The 21,232-nt window shown below is 40.7% G+C and overlaps 1 protein-coding gene across 1 annotated transcript; it reads right to left on the bottom strand.

The window, feature by feature from the left end:
* Nucleotides 1-803: 803 nt before the first annotated feature.
* Nucleotides 804-20,687, bottom strand: LOC147334296 (beta-1,4 N-acetylgalactosaminyltransferase 2-like). The gene is made up of 12 exons (XM_086286532.1): nt 20,622-20,687; nt 17,557-17,681; nt 15,986-16,156; nt 15,731-15,837; nt 14,666-14,703; nt 13,146-13,212; nt 9,803-9,916; nt 9,497-9,583; nt 2,362-2,543; nt 2,022-2,165; nt 1,359-1,587; nt 804-1,273 (listed from the first exon to the last, which is right to left on the bottom strand). The coding sequence occupies exons 1-12, from the start codon at nt 20,685-20,687 to the stop codon at nt 1,080-1,082; spliced, it is 1,524 nt and encodes a 507-aa protein (XP_086142658.1). The 3' UTR covers nt 804-1,079.
* Nucleotides 20,688-21,232: the final 545 nt, after the last annotated feature.

The following is a 21,232-nucleotide window of genomic DNA, read 5'->3' as shown; positions in this document are numbered from 1 at the left end:
AATTTAAGCCCTGACAGTATAAAAATCTGTGTATGCTTTGAGTAAGTCGAAGACCACTTGCTGTCTGCGCACAGTGTTCTTCCCACACGTGTGTATTCATTAAAAATCATTGTTTGACCAAGAGCTTCTGGACCAAGGGTGGTTTGTACTCTCCTTCCTCAATTTTTGAACCTTAACAGGAGGAAAAATCATATCGCAGGCTGTTAAAGTAATACAGTCTGACCCGATTATTTTTGTTGTTTATACATCATTTGTTGCAGGTCATTTCTCCAGTCTTTATGTTGAACTGAGTGCACGTTTATGTGAGATTTATTTATTGGGAGGAGAGGAAACAAAATGGGAGCATAGTTAGCTAACTCTGTTGTTGCTTTCCCGTTTAGATTTTGTGCCGATTGCCCACGACATTAAAAAGAGAGCATTCTAACCATTGCCTTTTTGTTGTGAATGCAGGTATGTGACTGTGCCACACTGTTTAGAGAATTTACATTGTTTCATGTACAGCTTTAAAATATATTTCTATATTCCTTTCATTAGGGAAATTTAACATGCAATGTTAATGGTGTTGAAGTTTTTCTATTTTGGTTGTATAAATTTACCACTATATGATCACACTGCGAGTGGAAATGTAATCCTGAGAATAATGGAGGATTCCTGCGAGATTTTGTGCTGATTGCCCACGACATTAAAAAGAGAGCATTCTAACCATTGCCTTTTTGTTGTGAATGCAGATGAGAGAAGACACTACACAGAGGTCACACTAGCAACAAAAGCATTGATATATTGAAGAAAAAGAAATAGTGGAGAAAACAGAACAATAAAAGTTCAATAAACGAGATTAAATAACCCTAACCTTATTAACAATAGCATAAGACATCAAACTTTCTATAGAATAATTAAGAAATCAAATCAGGAACAATAAAACCCAACAGAAAGCCACAAAATAGCTATTTTCACTTATAATCCCAAGCTCTGTCAATTCTGGAACAATGACAAAACAATACAAATGAAAAATAAGAAAATGTTCAGATGAAGTGCAACATGTATGACAACAACTGACCCTTATGTTCGTTTATAGTCTTCTATCCATATCTAATGCACTTAAGGTAGTTTTTGAAAAAGTGAAGCTGCAGTTTGAATTCTGCATCATTTCTTCCAGGGCTTCTGAATTTGTTGTAGGTAGGATTACGGTTTCCGTCTGTTTTAGGTTGATGGTCAATTGTCACATCACCACATGAGGCAACCATCAAAGAGCCCAGGCCATCCATGAAGAACTCTAAAGTCAGAAAGAGAGATTTGCCATTTGACAAAAAAATCATACTGCAATTTTCAATGTAAACTGTTTTGAGATCTGGACTTACCTGAATGTGCTACTCGCTGGAGCTTCGGGTCAAATCTCACCCTCTGCATGGCATCTGTACGAGCCAGGAAGAAGTTGACCACTCCACTGGCCAAATGGCATTGTGGGTAACTAGGAAGGGAATGGAATTTCCCACCAGACTTCCTGTAGAGGCAGCCACCTTCGTTTTCATCTCCTTCCTCATACAGAATAGAAAAGTGAAACTTGTTCCCTTGCACTGACCCACCAACCTAATTAGAGAAAAACCAAACAACTCATTATAAAGTCAACCCTAAACAGATGTAACAGATGTTCAAAACTGGTGACTGAGAAGAATAATCTTAAATTACTTTTGAAAACAAAAGACCATCTCAGTTTGTTACATACTCAGCTCGCTTCCTCTTTTCCCCTTCCTTTTTAACTCATTAAGTGTACAGTATCACCTGTAAAAATACCATCCCATCCCCTTCACCCTAATTCTTGAATCTTGAAAATAATTTTTCTCTGTGTCGGTTAGAATTGTTAGTTTTTGCCACCTGAATACAAAAACCTAGGTGAACAACAAAGGCTGCATATTCTAAAAGTACAACGTTGGGGTCATCAGCCTAATACTGTAGCTGTTACAGTTCTACTTAAACCAGTTAAAACAAACTGAACGATCCAACACAAGCTATTTTATCCTTACCATATCTAGTTCTGGGACTGCCTCCATCACCTCCACAAGTTTCTCTATCTTTGTCTTCTCAGAAAACAAAAAGTCGTCATCCACCCACAAGAAGTACTTGGTGGTAACCTGCGACACAGCCAGATTTCTGCCTGCAAACCAGCCCTGAGGGGGAAAAAAAAACCCCATCCCAAATTCATATATCGGAATGGTACCTGGTTTGATGGTTTGACTGAAATTGTACTTGATAAATCTTCCATAAATTGAATCGACAATTGCATATCTAATATTCTATAAATGTAATTTTAGTCCAAAATATTGCTAAATACTCATAAATCATGAAATTATTGCATGTGCATACCTGTGCTGGAGGCATGATGTAATGCTGGATGTTTTCTCCAGTAATGCTCTCTGGTTCTAAGCTGTCATCTGCAATAATCACTTTTATGTTACTATAGAATTTCCGGATGCTATCCAACAACACCCTCAGTTGTTTGTAGCGCAGGAAGGTCTTTGTGACAATGGTAACTTGAGAGCTGATATCTAACAAACAGAAGTATACAGAGAATATTGTTATAAATGATGGATTACTAGTAATGGCACCGAGTAGCATTAGATTTCTGAATCATTCAAACTACCGTATTTTCACGACCATAAGGCGCACTTAAAAGTCTTAGATTTTCTTCAAAAAGTACGGCGCGCCCTATAGCGCAGTGCGCCCTTTGTGTTGTAAGGAGGACGTAGTAGAGAACACCATGAGAACGCTAAACGGTGAAGTGTGGGGGCAACCCTGAAAATGGCAAAGAGACACGCTTATGAAGCACAGTTTAAACTGAAGGCCATCAGCTACGCGGAGGAACATGGAAATCGAGCAGCGGCGAGAGAATTTAAGATTAACGAATCGATGGTTCGCAAATGGAGGAAGCTAGAAAACAAGCTCCGGCAGGTCAAGAAAACGCAGCTGAGTTTCCGCGGACATAAGGCGAGGTGGCCCGAGTTGGAGGAAAGACTCGAGCGGTGGATCATCGAGCAAAGAACGAGTGGGAGAAGCGTTTCGACGGTCACCATTCGGCTAAAAGCAGTTTCACTTTCACTTTTTATGAAACGGTGCCATTTTTCCATCCGGACCAGGACTACGGTAGCGCAGCAACTTCCAGCGGATTATAAGGAAAAGCTGGCCATCTTCCGCTCCTACTGCAGCAAACACATCGGCGACAAAAACATCCAGCCCAGCCACATCACAAACATGGACGAGGTACCGCTCACTTTTGACATCCCGGTGAGTCACACTGTGGAGAAGAAGGGGACCAGCACGGTAGCGATACGCACAACGGGGCACGAAAAGTCTTCTTTTACTGTTGTGCTTGGCTGCCATGCTAATGGACAGAAACTGCCGCCTATGGTGATTTTTAAGAGAAAGACTTTGCCTAAAGAGAAGTTTCCAGCAGGAATCATCATTAAAGCAAATGAAAAGGGCTGGATGGATGAGGAAATGATGAAAGAGTGGCTGAGGGAGGTGTATGTAAGGAGACCAGGTGGTTTTTTCCACGCATCACCATCGCTCTTAATCTGTGACTCTATGCGTGCCCATCTCACAGCCGATGTGAAAAAAAAACTAGTGAAACAAATGAACTGTGAGCTTGCTGTCATTCCGGGAGGCCTGACAAAGGATCTCCAACCGCTGGACATCGGTGTGAACCGCCCGTTCAAAGTAAGGCTGCGAGCGGCCTAGGAGCGATGGATGACCGATGGAGACCACAGTTTCACCAAGAGTGGAAGGCAGCGCCGGGCGAGTTACGCCACAATTTGCGAATGGATTGTAGATGCTTGGGCTAACATGTCTGCTGGCACTGTTGTTCGAGCTTTTGCAAAAGCCGGCATCATTTCCGAGGAGCCGCACGGCACGGAAAGTGACTCTGACAGTGAAGAAAGTGAACCTGGCATGTTTGATGGAGATTTAGCGCAGCTGTTCAATTCAGACACAGAGGATGAGGACTTCGATGGGTTTGATTGATGATAAAAATGTGAGTACCAAACTTCGTTTTGCTCCTGCTTTATTTTTAAATACGCACACTTGTATGCTTGTGTGTTGTTGATGATGACGATTACTGGGAATAAAAATGTGAGTAAGGTACCGAACTCAGGTTTGCTCCCGCTTTATTTTTAAATACGCATACGGTACTTGTATGCGCCCTATGATCCAGTGCGCCTTATGTGTGTGTTAAATACAGTAATGGCACACATAACTGAGACTGCGCCTTTTAGTACAGTGCGTTTTATGGTCGTGAAAATACGGTAAATTAAATGTGCATTCCTTCTAATAACCAGCAGTGGGTGCATTCTCTGGTTTAAAAAAAATCTAATGTATTCAACAGTGTTGGGGAGTATATGTACCAGCGTTATGTATTTAAAATACAAAATATCAGTAACTGTATTCCATTACAGTTACCGTTTAAAAAGGCGATATTCAGAATACAGTTACTTTGTTGACAAAATAGTTGGTAACCTTTGGTCAATCAAAAAACTCACAATGGTCAAAGAAATAACTTTAATCTGACAAAACTAATAATAAATAAAAATTCTATAAATATTAAACAATGAAAGTCAAACCCTGCTTTTAAACCTGTCATGATCCTTGGTCATTTTGACCCAGCGTTTTGTGTTTCCTTTGGATTTCACCATGTGTTTTGTGTTAATTCTGGTTTTGTATTAGTTTAGGGTTGAACCTGGAGTTTATTGTTTTATCAGCCTTACCTGTGTCTGTCCTCTCTGCTCTGTTCGTGTCCCTGTGTTTGTGTTGTAAAACAGACTGTGTGTTTCCTGTTTTACTTTGAAGGCTTGTGTCTCGTCTGGTGAATTAGGTTCAGCTGTGTTCCCCTCCTGTGTGCCATTCCCTCATTACCTTCTGTGTATTTATAGTGTGTGTCTGCCTGTGTTCCTCGTTGCATCGTCTGTGCTTCTCAGTAAATCCTCTGTGTGACTCCGTGTTAATTCAGTGTTTCGCCGCGTCTCTCTGCGTCTCTCTGCCCAGCCTTCTTCATCTGCCATCTCTGCATATCTCCCGGTGTCCTTATGTTTTCAGGTTTGTTTGTTAGTTTTTCCCAGTTTAGGTTTATGTTCAGTTCTGCCCTCACCTTTGTTATTTTCACTGTAAATCAAGCTCCACTCGCATCTCCACTGCCATCTGCATCTTGGATCCTCATTCATTCAACCACACGACTGCTGCCCCAGCCGTGACACAACCGCTGCCCCAGCCGTGACACAACCATGCTTCAAGTGAATTACTTAAAAAAATAAATGCATGAAACAGGTCTGGACAAAAATGATGGTACCCCTAGAAAAGAATGGAAATAATGTGACCAAAGGGGCATGTTAATCCAAGGTGTGTCCACTAATCAGCATCACAGGTGTCTATAATCTTGTAATCAGTCAGTAGGCATATATATAGGACTCCAGGTAATCACTGTGTTGTTTTGTGACATGGTGTGTACCAAACTCAACATGGACCAGAGGAAGCAAAAGAAAGATTTGTCTCAGGAGATTAGAAAGATGATCATAGACAAGCATGTTAAAGGTAAATGATATAAGACCATCTCTGAGCAGCTAAATGTTCCTGTGACTACAGGTGCACATGTTATTCAGAAATTTAAGATCCATGGGACCGTAGCCAACCTCCCTGGACGTGGCCGCAGGAGAAAATTGATGACAGATCAAAGAGACGGATAATCCAAATGGTAACAAAAAAAGCCCAGAAAGACTTCTAAAGAGATCCAAGCTGAACTTCATGCGCAAGAAACATCAGTGCACCATTCGTCGCTTTTTGAGCCAAAGTGGGCTACATGGGAGACGACCAAGGAGGACACCATTGTTGAAAACAAATCATAAAAAAGCCAGACTGGAGTATGCCAAACTACATGTTGACATGCCACAAATCTTCTGGGAGAATGCCCTGTGGACAGATGAGACCAAAATTGAACTTTTTGCCAAGGCACATCAGCTCTATGTTCACAGATGGAAAAAAGAAGCATATCAAGAAAAGAACACTGTCCCAACTGTGAAACATGGGGGAGGCTCGGTTATGTTCTGGGGCTGTTTTGCTGCATCTGGCACAGGGTGTCTTGAATCTGTGCAGGGTACAATGAAATCTCAAGACTATTAAGGGATTCTAGAGGGAAATGTGCTGGCCAGTGTCAGGAAGCTTGGTCTCAGTCGCAGGTCAACAGGACAATGACCCAAAACACACAGCTAAAAACACCCAAGAATGGCTAAAAAAAAAAAAAAAAAAAAAGCACGCATTAAGAGCCTCTAATGCCTGGATCTCAATCTCGTGGCCACTGTCACCTCTACTTGTGGCCAGCATAATGACGTGAAGAAATATTTTTAAAAATTATTATTCAAAAAATGATTTAATATGAAGGATCTTCAGGGAGTAACCATTTTTAGTAAGTTGGATTTGAGAAACGCTTACAATCTGGTCCGCATTCGCGAAGGCGATGAGTGGAAAACTGCCTTTAACACCCACCTGGGGCATTTCAAGTATTTGGTTATGCCCTTTGGCTTAACCAACGCCCCGGCAGTTTTTCAGGCATTAGTTAATAATGTGCTTCGGGATTTTATTAACCGCTTTGTTTTCGTCTACTTAGACGACATTCTGATCTTTTCAAAATCCCAGTCAGAACACAAAAACCACGTCAGGCAGGTTCTATAATGCCTCTATAATGCCTCCTTGAGAATTGACTGTTTGTCAAGGGAGAAAAATGTGAATTCCATGTCTCCACAGTCGCCTTTCTAGGTTACATAATCGACCGAGGGAACCTCCATCTGGACCCAGCCAAGGTAAAAGCTTTTGTGGAGTGGCCAAAGCCTCCGAATCGACTCCAGTTGCAGTGGTTTCTTGGATTTGCAAACTTTTACAGGAGGTTTATTCGGGACTTCAGCTGAGTTGCCTTGCCTCTCACTCAACTAACCTCTCCAAAAGTTCCTTTTAAGTGGACCGACGCAGCCCAGTCTGCTTTTTAAGAACTTAAGAACCTGTTCTCTTCAGCACCCGTCCTGGTCCAGCCTGACCTTACATTACCGTTCGTGGTCTAGGTCGACCCCTCTAATTCAGGCGTGGGGGCCGTGCTGTCACAGCAACAGACAGGTAAACTTCATCCATGTGCCGCCTTCTCCCACTAGCTATCCCCAGCGGAACGAAACTACGACGTTGGAGACCGAGAGCTGCTGGCAATAAAACTCGCTTTGGAGGAGTGGCGGCACTGGCGGCACTGTAAAAGTTTGGGCGATTGTGGCTCAAGAGTTGGGAGTTCGCCTTGTAATCGGAAGGTTGCCGGTTCGAGCCCCGGCTTGGACAGTCTCGGTCGTTGTGTCCTTGGGCAAGACACTTCACCCGTTGCCTACTGGTGGTGGTCAGAGGGCCCGGTGGCGCCAGTGTCCGGCAGCCTCGCCTCTGTCAGTGCGCCCCAGGGTGGCTGTGGCTACAATGTAGCTTGCTATCGCCAGTGTGTGAATGTGTGTGTGAATGGGTGGATGACTGGATATGTAAAGCGCTTTGGGGTCCTTAGGGACTAGTAAAGCGCTATATAAATACAGGCCATTTACCATTTGGTTGGAGGGCACGGCTCAACCCTTCGTCGTTTTGACCAACCACAAAAACCTGGCCTACCTGCAATCTGCCAAAAGACTCGACGCCCGACAAGCAAGGTGGGCCCTGTTTTTCACTCGTTTTCATTTTACTATCACCTACAGACCCGGATCCCGAAATATCAAAGCAGACGCCCTGTCCCGTCAATTCTCGGCCTCAGACGGAAGGACCGTTCCTGCCTCCATTCTTCCTGCTACCTGCACTGTGGGCGCCATTGCCTGTGGGCGCCATACATTATTATGTATCTAAGTGCCTTTTGTTTAGATGAACTGCTGGACTTCCAGACCAGCAGGTTTAGGGAAGTCATTTATGGGGTCACACTCTGACCACACACACACACACACACACACACACACACACACACACACACACACACACACACACACACACACACACACAGGCAAGGTACTCTTTGCTTGTATGTAGATGTCATATGTTAATGAACCTATGTATATTCATGTAACCTCACTAAAAGAGCAGTGTTACGGGGGAGCGGACGAGAGCGACTGGGGTCAAGCGAAGGAACGGCGTTTGTCCGGTTCTCTCCCGTGCACGAGAAACATGAAGATCTTTGCCTACTCGTGTCTTGTTTTGCTGTGTAGCAAATTGTCCTTAACGTTCCAGCGAATAGGTTTGTAGCGTAAACCTATCACTCTGTGCCCTCCTTCCAGGCCCCCGCCTCCCGCCCAGCTTGTGGATGGCTTGCCCGCCTACTCGATCACCCGCATCATGGACTCACGTTGCCGGGGGCGTGGTGTTCAATACCTAGTGGATTGGGAGGGGTATGGCATGGAAGAGCGTTCTTGGGTCCCGCGAGCGGCCATTCTGGATAAGCGCATGCTGCTGGAGTTCCACCGTTCGCATCCGGGTAAGCGTGGTGGGTCGCCGGGAGGCTCCCGTTAAGGGCCCCCCCCCCCCCCCCCCCTTAACGGGAGCCTCCCGTTAAGGGGGAGGCTCCCGGGGGGGTACTGTCTTGGTCCCCGTGCCTCACTGGCTGACTCTGTGTTTGGCAACATGTTTTGTTTGTTTTTCCTTCGCGCTCTCTCTCCTCTGCCGGGGCAGTGCTCATTACGGGCTCCCACCCCTGGCCCACGCACCTGTGCTCACAGTCACACCTGCAGCCGATCCCAGCTGATTTGGAGCACTATTTATGATGAAGGACCTGTGTCATCCTTCGCTGGATCGTTGAGCCATCAGCGTCAGTCCCTCTGAACCTGAATCTGTATCTGAATCGGTATCTGTGAGTTTGAGACTATCCCTAACCTGGACTTGTTTCTCTGTGTGTATATAGGTCTGCCCTGGACCCGAGCGAGCGTGTGTTTGGAACCCACTGAGAGCGTGTATTGGATTAATCCCTGTTTCCCCCTGGACCCTGGAGCCCCGGACCCTTTCCCCCGCCGCATTGTATATATATCCTCACCTGGTGTCTCACTGTAAATAAACGCACTTTCTCTTTGCCAAGGATACCTGGTCTGCACGTGAGTCCGTTTCAAACATTGTGACATAATTATTATATTCTTGTGGAGTTCCTACATCTTTAGGATGATATTTCTAACTAATCAGTTACTAGTTCTTAACTAAGCAAACTGTTTCAGGTGGAAACAACTAGGAATGAAGAAGAGTTTTGAGAGTATAGTGTTTGTTTGTTTGTTTGGTTGGTTTTTTGGGGGGAGGGGGTTCTACAAGTGTAAGTTAATGAGAAAATGACAATGATGGAAGGAGACAATGATTCTGCCTCAACATAACTAATGTTCTCAATTGTATGCAATGATAAAAAAGATGCAAATAATAAAGAAGCGTTTAAATGAATATGGACTTGGCTTTTGACCCCTGATGAAGAGTACACTTCTACCTGTTCCCATGTCATACAGGACTGGTACATGAGGCTGCTGGATGGTAATGGGAAACACGGCTTCATAGTTTTCAAACTGGAAAGTGACTGAACACAAAAATAACATTTGTTTAGGTTCAGAACAAGCGGGACTCTTGTTTAAAGAAAAATAACAAAGAAGCAATTCAGGACTTATTCTTTCAGTTATTTTAAATATAACATACAGGACTCATACATTAATGCTAATGTAAAATGCACATGACATTTTGCAAATTCAATTGTCATTTAAAAATGTGGGTTATAGCTCTTCACATTTTTGACACATACCAAGGTCTCCAGTGTTTATATGGTAGATGGTGCTGGTATAGGACACTTTGGCCAGCAGGTCATTGAGGACCAACAAGGTGCTAGACTCAATAGTCAGTTTTGTCTCTCCAGAACCTGTGAATTCAAACCAAACAACTTTACATTAGCTTTAAAATGAAGTTTAATTCGTTATGGCTAAGTGCCAATAGATGTGACAAATTTACTTTATGTATATTCACAGTAATATAATACTGCTGGTAATTTCTCAGAAAGGACTTATAATATAACAGGAGTAGTCTTTAATTCAGAGTAATTTATTCTGAATAATTAGGAAAGTGGTTTTCCTAATTAAATTATTCACCCATCCATTCTCTTGTGCTTATCCTTATTGGGAGGTCAGGGTGGATCGCCACTCCGTCGCAGGCCTAACACATACATACAGACAACTATTGGCACTCACATTCAACAAGAAAACACCAGACATTATAATACAGACTTATAATTTGAAACGATGTTTTTTCGAAATTATATACGCGAAAAGTGAGCGTGAGAGGCCTCTGTGCACCTGCTCGCTGCTGAAGTCAAAGTAAACTTTATTGTCATCTTCGCTATATACAGTCCAGTATATAGAGAGACGAGACGACGAGGCTCCAGTTACAGCAGTGCAAGTAAACAAACAATAATTATAAGAAGAGTGAGAAAATCAATATACACTTTAGGACTCTGAGTAAAGGTATCAATAACAATTTAAAATTTATAATTTACAGTTTGATGATTTAAAGTGTCACACACAACCCAACCCACACAACATCGAAAGGAGCGGGCTGCTTCCAAATAGAGCACATTTCATTCATAATGTTGTAAATCAAAGCCTATTCCCAGAAATACACCTTAGACAAAGTGAATTTGTGAACTAAGATGTAGGTCTATTAGGTTAAGTTGTGGCGATCCTCGAGTTGTGTTCATACTGGAGTGCAAAATTAAAACGAGGAAGATGGACAAGAAAAGTTCAAAGCCATCAGGTGCTCAGTTTAGAAAAAAAAATAGAAAAGACAAGGAGGAGAAACGAGCAAAAGATGCAGGTAAGCAGATGTGTCATTGGATAATGGCAGGTCATCCTGAAACAACCAGAATCAGAATACTTTATTAATCCCTAAGGAAATTATGTGGGTTACAGTTGCTCCAAGAAGAAATGGTAAAAATAGCAACAGTAACAGACTAAACTCCAAACAATACATTATGTTACAGATTTTAATATTAATTAGTCAGTGTCAATTGTTGATTTGTCCTGTTCTCATTGTATGACGAATTATGATGGCTGTTTGGTAGCTGTTTGCATACAATGCATACTCTCTCTCTCTCTTCATGGCCCCTGCCCCCAGCATACCCTCACCAGGTCTGTCCAGAATTTTCTGCCACAACTGATCACCAGGTGGCGCAATTCCCAGCACTCCACCCAATTAACCCAAGAAGGCTGAGCACTCTGAAGTGTTATTTGGCACACAACATAGCTGGACTGGCCTTTGGGCATACCTGGCATTTGCCCAGTGGGCCGATGGTGATTTTTCATTTTTATTTTTGTTTGTTTGTTTGTTTTTGTAACAGTATAAACAATGATAGCTGGTGGATTGGCCAGATACTGGCCGATGTGTAAAAATAACTCAGTTGTTTGGTAGTGGTTTCTACGGCGGAGCTTTCACAGAGGCCAGCAAGTGAATGAGGAAAAGGGAGGGAGGAGGAGAGACCCGAGGCGGCTGCCCCGGTCCGAGTGTCAGGTGAACTAAACTGCAGGTAAGAAGTTATGACCTGCAGTCTATCTGGGTCAAATATAAACCAAGTTTAGGTGGAGTTTATTTTCGTTGTGCTGACTTTTTACCGTCAGTTACAATAACTCATACTGCGTGCTAGCTAGCATGATGGAGTTTCTATACAGCTGGGTGGGTGCTATGATGTTACTGATAGTGAACTTTATTTTATTCACAAGGTTAGTTAGTAGAGTTGCCAATCGTCCCGTAATCAGAGAAAATATTACGCGTTTCGTATTGAGCTGAAAAGGAACACAGTATGTCCCGGACTTCAGCTACAATGGAAAAAGACACGAAGCTGGACTTATTGTGCATCTTTACGCTGCACAGCTGCCTCTTCTTCACTCATTCTCTCACCCTCCCTCTCCTGTTCCTACTTCAATCATGAAACTGATCAATGATCAGCTGATCGGCTTTTCTCTCTTGTTTGTTTATCGGCAACTTTGCACCAGAAAGAGGAAACCAGCGGATGTCGCGCTAAACAACAGCAGCACGTTTAAGTTTGATCAGCTGTTGTTAGAATTTATTTAATATTAATTTCTAGTATCAGCTGATGTTTGTAAAAGCTGCTGGTCATGATGTCGGTTTGGTTATCTGGTGAGAGGGAAACATGAAGATGAAACCAGGAGATGTCCTTACTGGATCATCAGAGCTGAACAGGTGATGGAGAAACAGGTTTAGGTATATATGTGTATGTATGTATGTATGTATATATATATATATGTATATGTGTATATATATATATATATATATATATATATATATATATATATATATATACATATACATACTTTCTGTAGATCCAATAAACTCCATTTCACTTATCACTGTGTGTGTCTCCTATATGATCCATTTAACTGAATGTCATTTAACTGACATGACCTTTATTGTAGCAACCAATGATTTATACAGGAAAATAATGACTATTAACAAGGTTGCCCAAACTTTTGCATCCCACTGTAGCTTCTTTGGGCTGAGGCCAGCTAGCCCCCATGGGCAAAGCCCTGGCTATCAGGTGTGGCTAGAGAAATTGAACTCAGAACCTTGAGTCTTACAGTCCGGCCACTAAACTAAACCCTGTCATATTTCAAGAACACTGAACAAGAGATATCCAACATCCATCCAAGCTCTGCACTGAGGTAATCCTCATATGATCAAACTTCCTGTATTCGGGGGTTGGTCCCACAGATCAACAAGTGCAATCCCCCACCTTCCCTCTTTTTGTTACCATTCAAATAAACTTCTCCAGTTTGAATGATATCCCAATGTAATTGCTGTAGATGCTGTATTGGTATGGATGAGTGTATCAATGTCACGTTCGTCAAATAGTTTACTTTACACCCAGCTTTTACTTCTTCCACTCTTCAATGTTTCATCCAAAAGAATTATATAAATATTAGCATTTTCTGTACAATGTTGACCCTTCTATCGGGGACATAGGAACAAAAAACATTGAAACAAAGAGAAAAAAGCAAGCTAATAATATGGTTTTTAAAAAAAAAACAATATTAATTTGGTACCAGTGTATATATAAATTTACCTTTGACTTGGAAACTCACCTTGAACAGTGGCCTCTGCAGTTGGAGTTTCTGTTGTTAGGACACCATTAGACACAGTTAACAGGACCTATAATAGAAACACATGAATAAACTAAAAAGTGCTCTGAGTAATTTTAGCAATACCAACATTACTACCATCTCCACAAAACTGCACCACCCCTTAAGCTGTCTTTTTAAACCAGAAGAAAACTTTAAAGTGAGAAGGCATTAGACATTAGTCCCGCCTTTTAGAGAACCTGACGCAAATACATATTTTTCATCATTCATATAGTTTTATTTAAGATTCAGTGCATATCAGATACATTACACAGCCCAAAGGTGTGTCATCTGTCTTGTTAAAGTGCAAACTAGTGGGAGATGCAAGTATGCTTCTTTATTATTTATTCTGGTCTAGTCTCAAGAACTAAGAGCTATAACAACTCTGTTGCTCATGTCATACATCTCGTATCACAAATCTGGTGATTGCTTCTGGTTTTGACAAACCAGCAGGACAACTATGAATACATAGTTGACAACTATGCCATGGTTACGTGGTTCGGTCAGCTGAAAAAAAAGGGTGGAGTGCCCACTCTGGGTCAGGGAAGAGTTCCTGCCCCAAGTGGAGAAATTTAAATATCTTGAGGTCTTGTTCACCAATTAGGGGAGAAGGGAGCAGGAGATCGACAGAGTGATTGGTGCTGTGGCTGCAGTGAGGTAGACACTGTACTGGTCTGTCGTGGCCATTGGAGGCCCGGCGCCAGTGCCAGCACCCATTCTGATGGGTGGTCTGTTCCTCTGGCTAGAAGGCTCTCCTTTAACCCTGGTCGGGTTCCTACCAGAGCTTTCCTAGTTTCTCACCCTTCTCTGCTTGCTATGCCCTGCCAGCGACATGCATTACTCCTAACGTGCATATTCTTTTTCCCAGCCAGAAGAACTGTAAGATGTTTGTTATTTAGGGGTTCCTGCTCTAATCCCTTTCACAGCTGGGGTTCCTTTCTCCTGAGAAAGGCCATCGTAGTCTAACCGCAAACACCTACCTATATTCTTTTCATCAATAAATCAAATCTAATGATCTCTCCTTATTGAATTCACATTCAGGGAATCTGTTGACTCTACTAGGTATGTAACACACAATAACTTAAACTTTATTATACTTGGTTAATTGGTTAATAATGCAAATTTTCATGTCAGTTTTAAATTACTGTCCATGCATAACTTGCACAGATTTACATCACTAGCCAATACCAGTGTTACCTGGTGAAATATCGGGTCTACTAAAATAAACTGACTGAAACTGAATAACAATGTGTTATGAAAGCCAGTACTGACTATGTAGATTGTATATCAAGCCTTGTTTGCCACACATGAATGCAATAATACTTTTTTTGATAGTTAGTATACAGTATACAAATTAAACACACATATCTTTGAACTTTAGAAACATTCAGCAGCCATCTTTCATAAATCAGCCAACCTCTACCATTCAGTCAGGCAGATCTGGGTGAGATCTGCCCGTTTCCAATCTGTGATATCAGACCAACCTTATAGCTGTTTCCTTCTTCAGCATGCAGACGTAAACCTGAAATTCAAAAATTACCTTCAGTGTCACTTAGTCTGTAGTGGCAATTCCTTTACTTTTGAAAGATCAAACGTCCCACAACTTAAAGTCCACAAGCCACTGCTGCATTGAGGTAATATTTCGTACGCAGGCAAAAGAAGTCCACTGTCCAAACCTTTTTGTTGAGAGTTTTGGTTTATTCATCCATCTTGGCAAGCAATAACAAGATCCTTCCTGCTGCTTCTCCTGCTCTGGTAAAAAACCATAGGCCCACCCCAATGCATGCTGGTCCTATACCAGTCTCTTTATTTATAGAAACAAAATGGCCCTACAGCTCTTACTAACTAATTTAACAAAATAACAACAAACAAACAAATCATTTAAAACAAAATATTAACCGACAAATAAACCCCAAAATATAAGTAAACTAACAACAAACTTTAACTAATTTCAAAAATAAGAACAAAAATAAAAATAAAGAACAAATAGCTCCAACATAGTCCTTCTACTGAAATACACATATTCACATCATATTTTGACTTTACACAAGTGTTGCCAGGTGAGTTCTTGAGGACACCTCAGCTATCTTTCACTCAGGTTTTTCTCAGTGGGTGAAAGCCATAGGCATTCAACCTATTTTGTTCCTGTTTCCCTATATTTTTAATCTTCTTATTATTCTAGTTGCTCCATTCTTTGTCCTTTTACTCCCACAGTTCTCAGGCTATTTTCACCATTCAAATTTCAAAAATTCTGACATTTCTGTTCTTACCTGCTATATCTTTTAGTGTCATTACTTTTGTACTTTTGAAAATATTAAGCTTTTTGTGCTGTTTTTTTGTCCCAATGACACGATTGGGACCAATTCGATCTGACTACTGACAGCATAATTTTATAAAAAGTACTATGATCACTTTCATGTTAACAGTATCTTCATAAAAAACTGTGAACCATGGCCTTGTTGCCTTCCTATTCTATTTGCATTTATATTTTTATAGGAACATAAAAACTGAAACATTGGTGACTGAAGCATATATTGAGCTTGAATTACCTGGTATTGCAGTTGCAGTCAAGGGTCGTACTATAACGCCCTGGATAGGATACTGCAGAGGAGAATTAGGCAAAGCAAAAAGTAGCTTGGATAGTATTGAATTAGTCCTGTTGAGGAGATGGAATTGGGAAAAATTACACAAAAGAATTTTGAGTACGCAGTAACACACATACACACACACTTTAAATTATTTTATTACTGAACTGTAAGTCTAACAGTTCCCGGAAAGCTCCCACTCATACATCCATCTCCTACCTGGCTTTGTATTGCTGGAACTCTTTAGCTCGTCGCTGCATTAATTCCTCATACTGGTCTTGTGGGAAGTGGTCTTTGAGGATTCTAGAGCCATCAGGACAAGTGCATGGACCAGGTAAACGGTGTTGTGTGGGCAAAGATGACTTATAACTTAGAGAACCTGAAGAGTGCCTGTAATATGGAAGTCCTGAAGAGTCACAATTCAACATCAACATTTAAATGAACTACTACAGTCAAGTATAAAAGAAAGTATATCCTTATGTAATGTGATCCTTATGGCAGCCTCAGCATGGCCATCCTTTTCATCATTGGATTCCTTCTCATCAGTCATTTCTTGGTCTGGATTGCATGGATTATATTCCGTGCCACCTTCAGATGCAGACAATTTCTCCTCTAATGCATCCCCACCATCAGTTTCCTGGCCTCTCTCCTCCTCACCAGTGTAGTGATCAAATAAGTAGTAAAGAGCCTCACTTAGGTTATATATCGCTGTGTCATGGTGCTGACACCCAGTGACCTGTGAGCAAGGCCTCAAAAAAAGCATTGTTCACCAAATCTACGAGAAATGTTCAATGATACAATGATACTGCCAACAGAGGAGTCGTTCTCATGGAAGGGAGGCTCTATTGGGCAAACATTTCCAGAGTAGTTGCCAGGGAACCTAGTGTGTGTGTGTGTGTGTGTGTGTGTGTGTGTGTGTGTGTTTACGGCCATCTGAACTCAGTTATTTACAGTAATTGTTGTCTCCACCATTCATTTCTAGTGACCGGTCATTATTGACCGGAAACAGTAGGTGTACAAATGTTGAATAAAATGAATTAGAGATCATTCACGAATTTCCCAGAACATTTCTAAACATATATGCAGTTCTCTCTACAATGATCGTGACAAAGACACTATCAAAAAATACATCCATCCATTTGCTTCTCCTTTTCAGGGTCACGGGGGGCACTGGAGCCTATCCCAGCTGTCATAGGGCGAGAGGCGGGGTACACCCTGGACAGGTCGCCAGTCTGTCACAGGGCTAACACACAGGGACAGACAACCATTCGCACTTACATTCACTCCTATGGACAATTTAGATTGTTCAATTAACCTATCCCCACAAACTGCACATCTTTGGACTGTGGGAGGAAGCCATAGGCATTCACCCAGGGAGAACCAACGCAAACACGGGGAGAACATGCAAACTCCACACAGAAAGACCCTGGCCTGATGGTGGAATTGAACTCAGGACCCTCTTGCTGTGAGGAAACAGAACTAACCACTGTGCCACTGTGCTGCCCCTACTATCAAATAATCAATACGTAATTGACGTGCAGACTATCAGGGTTTTACAAATCTTGTGCACTGGTCATTTTCAGCACAGCACTGTTTTAGCTACATCACTTTATCCTTCTCACTCAGTTGCTTCAGTCTATTTGCCATGAAAAGAAAAATGTGTACCATACATATCATATTTGTATGTCCACACACACACACACACACACACACACACACACACACACACACACACACACACACACACACACACACACACACACACACACCAGGATACAGGAATACTTTACCTTTGTTTTTTGTAGTCTAGCGCACTTGTCCAATTGCACAAATTCCCGAAATAGAATGCAAACATAATGATCAGCACGCCGACAACAGCAATCACAAAAAGCTTTGAGCTTGTACAGACAGACATCTGTTGATACACACAAACACACATTATAGTAGATTAATTAACAAAGGCAAAATCTTTACCATCTAAATAGTTACATTTTGCAAATCAGTCATATAAAACATGTTATGTCTTGACTCACATCTTAGATATGATTGAACATGTATAAAATGAACAAATACTTTCTTTTTTTTCCCTTTGCTTCTGTAAAAAGTTCATCCTGCCTTTCATGTCTCTCAGTTGAAGCTCTCTGTGTTATTGCCAAAAAGTAATTTCCAGTACTTGCCAGAAATATTTAAGCTGTTGTAAATGACTTGTCAACATTTTGATGTCTTTTATTTATTCGGGTGAACAGTCTCATTTACATTAGAAATGTGTTTTTGAAGAGTGAGCTGACCAAGGGGCCAGCAGAAATTGAAGAATAATATAGCAGTAGCATAACGATAGTGGGCAGAAAAGACCCAATTGAATAAAATTTAGACACAATATCATGGAATCATAAAGATACTTGCGACACAAGTTATTTCTTTATTTTATATATAAGCCTTTTGTAAAGTCTATTATCTACAATCGGTTTACCAATATAAACAGATATATTACACATGAAAAAAACCCAGAAACACTGGAAAACACATTTTGACAGTTTATTGCCTGTATCTTGCAATACTATAAGTCCTTTTGGCTGCCAAGGGGCTCATGGGATTGGAAGAGATTAGTCCATTAGTCCAGGCAGTATGTCAGAATTAGCGCCATCTGCCTGTGTTCAGACAAACTGCAATTTTAAGGCGCAATTCATTTTTGCTTTGTCTGTTTGAAAATAAATAACTGCAATAATGTGAACTAAAATAATGTTGTTTTTATCATTGCAAACTAGGTCTGCACAAGTAGGATCAAAATGATTATTTTGGAAAAATAAAATAAAAGAATACTTTGACATAATTATCCATTGATTTTAGTAACATTAATGTTTTTTATTATTATTTAACTGTTATGTAAACATAATACTGCTTTCACATCTTAATATTGGTACAAACATTGCTTAAAAACAGATAAACTGTTAAACAATATACCAAAACTTAACACAAAGTTCAATCAACAGGCCCTGCTTTCACTCTACAGTCCTTATGGTCTATCAAAACCATAGTGATAAACTTGATCAGCTTGGAGGGGGAGCACATTGACAAAGACAATATATTCCTAACATCATTCCTAATTTTAATAAATTACAAGTCTTTGCAGATTAATAATGTTTATTCACTTGGTGTCTCCAGCAACGCCATTCTCCCTTTTAAGCCCAAGCACAAGTGCAGCCATAAAAGCAAATTCATAGAATCTTGATGGATATCTGGATATTTGGATATCGTCTATCGTCTCTTCCTGAGTACGCCCATTATTTAAATAGTTTGCTTCCCTACAAACAGCAAACAGTAGAGCGAAAAAACTTGATTAACGCATTTGTGAGTATGAGTATTCACATCAGTGTATAACAAATGTCATCAATGTATCTTTTATTTTGCATGAGTCACCTTGGCACAGGTAGTCTCACTGTAAGTTTGGTATGTGCCAGTCCTACCAAGTTTACACAACGCTCAACCCAGATCTGTTTAAGAGTTCTTCGTTTTATTATGCTTTTTACGAGGGAAACTGGTTGGTCTTTCAACCTCTTGTATGTGCTTAGAGGACACACACGTGCGCACACACACACACACACACACACACACACACACACACACACACACACACACACACACACACACACACACACACACACACACACACACCTGTAAGGCAGTTTTGAATAGGAGATTACAATGTAATCCTATATCTTCAGTGACTGAAAAAACAAGTATTTGCTAAAGAGGTGTGCCTTTTTTGTTCTTGTTAATACGTTTCTGTATGCACTCATAAGAAAACATATGGAGACCCACAGGCTTTAACCCTCTGACATCTTTTTAAAAATACTCTAAGGAATATATAAAATACTCCAAGTCTTCACAGATGAGAGAAACAATAATGATCAAAATAATTTACACACAACAAAATCTATTTACAGTTTTACTTTTTTCTGTGCTCAGAAGAAAATATGTGTGCCTTGACCCAAAACATTTAAGGCACACCATGATATAAAAAAAAAGAAGACTTTCATTGGCTGCATATTTAAAGACAGAGTACAGTTACCTGGAGTAAGATTATTCATATGACATAACGATCCAGAAATTTAGTTTTAAGGTGAAACCTCAGGGGAGAGCCACTATCTCTTGCTTGCCTCAGTGATACAACGTTTTATGTGTAGAGTTGGTCAATCAGCATTTTCTGAAGCTTGTTTTGACCATGTTTACCTGCCTAAAAGCCTGAACACATGGGTTAAATAGCTGTCCAGCAGGTGTACCTAATAAAGTATATAAATATAAAAGTATGGGCTTCTTTCCCTTTTTGTGGTAAAGGACTATTTACTTCAAAGACAAACTTCCTTGACAGGTGCATGATTAAAAAAACTAATGAATACCTACAGTGCCAGAATCAGAAAGTATCGGAAAATTTAAATTACATAACTTATTTATGTAATTGCAAAGATATTGGGTTTTTATTGTTGTAGTATGACAAAAGTATAGAAAAAATAGCTCATTTCCTACCTCTTCTTTCTGCTGTTTATGGAGCCACAATAAGAAAAAGTGATGAGCGAGTGACGAAAAGCCGTTCTTGAAAAACTTGAACAATTTGAATATAATTGTTGAAAAGTTTGCACACTATGAAAGGTGCGATCTTCTTCTTTTCAGGTAACTGGTGTCATAGAGGACAATATAGTGTTACGATGAGGTACGATAAGGAGGCGGAACCACTGAGCAAGGTTGAACAGCAGAATAAAAGCTCAACCAACTGTTCTGATACATCCACACAGCTCCATGCTTTACCGACAGAAATAACGCGAACAACAAAACCAAAGTCTGAATATATGTCATTTACCTTTTCTTGTTGTTTTAGATAATTTGTGGATTTTGGTCCTTGTGTAGCAGTATGTAGTATGTGCATGCACCAAGAATAGCAGTACAAATAAGCAGATATTTCTCTCTCAAAACATTTAGGTAAATAAAGGTAATTTCCAGCATAACCAGTTTTCATTATAGCCAACAGCTTTTTTTTGAGTCAGGCATCAGCTGTTCCCCTGATGTACTTTCATGTGACAGTAAAGCTAGTTTGACTAGACGGCAATGTGAAATTTACAGGTCTTGCGGTGCAACAGTAAACACTAAAGACTGGAATACTCAGCATATAGGTAATGTCAATGTTGTTTGTGTGAGAAAAAGGAGAAGTACTGTGGGATATAATGGGGGTGTTTTTCTGTTATTTTAGTATCGATACTGATCAGGAAGGCTAACTCTGTGGTCGGCATGAAGCTGGACACTCTGGTGACAGTGGCAGAGAAGAGGACACTAAAAAACTGTATTTAATAATAATAATAAAAAATAATAATAAAATAAAATAAAAAATGTATTATGTGGCAACCACATATTAAGAGGAGACACTAGATTGAAGAAAAAGAAGATAGAGATGGATACGATGCACTGTAGAATCCA

The sequence above is a fragment of the Aulonocara sp. 'chitande type north' Nkhata Bay genome, linkage group LG3, assembly GCF_057382095.1.
Source record: "Aulonocara sp. 'chitande type north' Nkhata Bay isolate Kocher_YH1m ecotype deep benthic linkage group LG3, A_spYH_male_GT1.1, whole genome shotgun sequence".
In the NCBI taxonomy this organism is placed as follows: Eukaryota; Metazoa; Chordata; class Actinopteri; order Cichliformes; family Cichlidae; genus Aulonocara; species Aulonocara sp. 'chitande type north' Nkhata Bay.
The sequence above is the reverse complement of the archived record's forward strand: the minus strand, read 5'-3'. Positions and strand labels throughout refer to the sequence as shown.